We start from the raw sequence: 2,666 nt of genomic DNA, 5'->3' as shown, positions 1-2,666 counted from the left end.
TTTCTGATTCTACGAGTGGTGTCAGTATTGCCATGAGTACCAGTTTCATTGCATGTGTCTTCCTGTACACATCTATTGTGCCAGCCCATCAGATACTATGCCTGATACAGTACGCCCTTGCAAGACAAATAGACATCTCTTCCTACTCAGTGATGTTGTATTTCTTATCAATAGTGATATCGCCGTGGAATCTGTTCGTGAAGACGATTTCACACTTTTGTGTCAGCGAAAACACCATCAGAGTATTTTATACCAATTCAGCACGAAAATATACATCTAGTATTACGAATCTGGATCATAGATACTAGTGGCAGCCAGTGTGAAACAAACATACAACCGATCTTCAAGGTCACAGTTGATGGTCATTTGTCAAATGTTACAACGTGATCCTCTTTGTTGCCCATTCCATTTTCCTTTTCAACATTAGCATTTTAGTTATATACAGTCAGTAATATACTCATGGAAACAAACGAGGGAACAGGTGAAAGTACAAGTGTTCCTTTATCTACTTCCAGAATTACACTCACAGTGCAATGCACAGCTGTTTAAAGAAGCCTGGAAATAAAGGAGTACTGGCTCATACATGTGTTCCATTATTTGTTTCCATAAGTATATATACAATGCTCATATCCCCCATCCCAGCCCTCCTATCTCTCCATAGAAGGTTACATTGTCCACATTTGTAGCTGCTGCCATGAAACCAAAAGAAGAGTTCAGACTGTACTCACACCTGCTCAGTAGCGTGTGTAAGAACCCAAGGATCAGACTGTACTCACACCTGCTCAGTAGCGTGTGTAAGAACCCAAGGATCAGACTGTACTCACACCTGCTCAGTAGCGTGTGTAAGAACCCAAGGATCAGACTGTATTCACACCTGCTCAGTAGCGTGTGTAAGAACCCAAGGATCAGACTGTATTCACACCTGCTCAGTAGCGTGTGTAAGAACCCAAGGATCAGACTGTATTCACACCTGCTCAGTAGCGTGTGTAAGAACCCAAGGATCAGACTGTATTCACACCTGCTCAGTAGCGTGTGTAAGAACCCAAGGATCAGACTGTACTCACACCTGCTCAGTAGCGTGTGTAAGAACCCAAGGATCAGACTGTATTCACACCTGCTCAGTAGCGTGTGTAAGAACCCAAGGATCAGACTGTATTCACACCTGCTCAGTAGCGTGTGTAAGAACCCAAGGATCAGACTGTATTCACACCTGCTCAGTAGCGTGTGTAAGAACCCAAGGATCAGACTGTACTCACACCTGCTCAGTAGCGTGTGTAAGAACCCAAGGATCAGACTGTATTCACACCTGCTCAGTAGCGTGTGTAAGAACCCAAGGATCAGACTGTATTCACACCTGCTCAGTAGCGTGTGTAAGAACCCAAGGATCAGACTGTATTCACACCTGCTCAGTAGCGTGTGTAAGAACCCAAGGATCAGACTGTACTCACACCTGCTCAGTAGCGTGTGTAAGAACCCAAGGATCAGACTGTACTCACACCTGCTCAGTAGCGTGTGTAAGAACCCAAGGATCAGACTGTATTCACACCTGCTCAGTAGCGTGTGTAAGAACCCAAGGATCAGACTGTATTCACACCTGCTCAGTAGCGTGTGTAAGAACCCAAGGATCAGACTGTATTCACACCTGCTCAGTAGCGTGTGTAAGAACCCAAGGATCAGACTGTATTCACACCTGCTCAGTAGCGTGTGTAAGAACCCAAGGATCAGACTGTACTCACACCTGCTCAGTAGCGTGTGTAAGAACCCAAGGATCAGACTGTACTCACACCTGCTCAGTGGCGTGTGTAAGAACCCAAGGATCAGACTGTACTCACACCTGCTCAGTAGCGTGTGTAAGAACCCAAGGATCAGACTGTATTCACACCTGCTCAGTAGCGTGTGTAAGAACCCAAGGATCAGACTGTATTCACACCTGCTCAGTAGCGTGTGTAAGAACCCAAGGATCAGACTGTACTCACACCTGCTCAGTAGCGTGTGTAAGAACCCAAGGATCAGACTGTACTCACACCTGCTCAGTGGCGTGTGTAAGAACCCAAGGATCAGACTGTACTCACACCTGCTCAGTAGCGTGTGTAAGAACCCAAGGATCAGATTGTACTTAAATCCTCGGTGCCGCGTGGGTGGTCCCCAAGTTCAGTGATCCCCAACAGGATCAGTGGTACGTGAACCCCTGCGCCAGAATATACTGAAACACGTGAAGAATCGTATGCGAGAGAGTCACGTGTTCACACTGTTCACAAACATGCTCGGAGACAAAAGTGAGAACCCCCATCTCGAAGACAAGACAAGACAACGACACCCAAGATCTCGCTCCTAATGAGTCACGTGTTTGTTGTTGTGGAAGTCTGTCACAAGCTCTTGTAATTTCGTGACGGGACAGACGACGTGATATAGCAATCTGTGACACGTTCCAAACATGTTGTATAGGATCGCGGCCATGGAAATGTGCTGACCAGTACACTTATTACAATTGTATTGCTGGAGGGTATTGGTGGAAATAGTCGTGGACCCACTGTCCTCGAGTGTAGACTAATGTCATGCGGATATCTACAGCGTTGGTTGAAACACCAACCCCAAGCCTGGTCTGGAGATACTATCAAAGCAATAGAGTGAGTGAGTTAAAACTTAAAGTCACATTGGCATTCTTT

The 2,666-nt window shown here is 45.9% G+C and overlaps 1 protein-coding gene across 1 annotated transcript; it reads left to right on the top strand.

Moving 5' to 3' along the window:
• The first annotated feature begins 694 nt into the window (after positions 1 to 694).
• On the top strand, positions 695 to 2,158 carry LOC137292039 (uncharacterized). Its single transcript, XM_067823591.1, has one exon. The coding sequence runs from the start codon at positions 695 to 697 to the stop codon at positions 2,156 to 2,158; it is 1,464 nt and encodes a 487-aa protein (XP_067679692.1).
• Positions 2,159 to 2,666: the final 508 nt, after the last annotated feature.

This window comes from Haliotis asinina, chromosome 7 (genome assembly GCF_037392515.1).
Source record: "Haliotis asinina isolate JCU_RB_2024 chromosome 7, JCU_Hal_asi_v2, whole genome shotgun sequence".
NCBI classification, from domain to species: domain Eukaryota; kingdom Metazoa; phylum Mollusca; class Gastropoda; order Lepetellida; family Haliotidae; genus Haliotis; species Haliotis asinina.
Note: the sequence above shows the minus strand (reverse complement) of the source record. Positions and strands in the feature narration are given on the sequence as shown.

Bases quoted from the DNA above. Each gene is read 5' to 3' on its own strand.
- LOC137292039 (XM_067823591.1), top strand. From the start codon at position 695: ATGAAACCAAAAGAAGAGTTCAGACTGTACTCACACCTGCTCAGTAGC.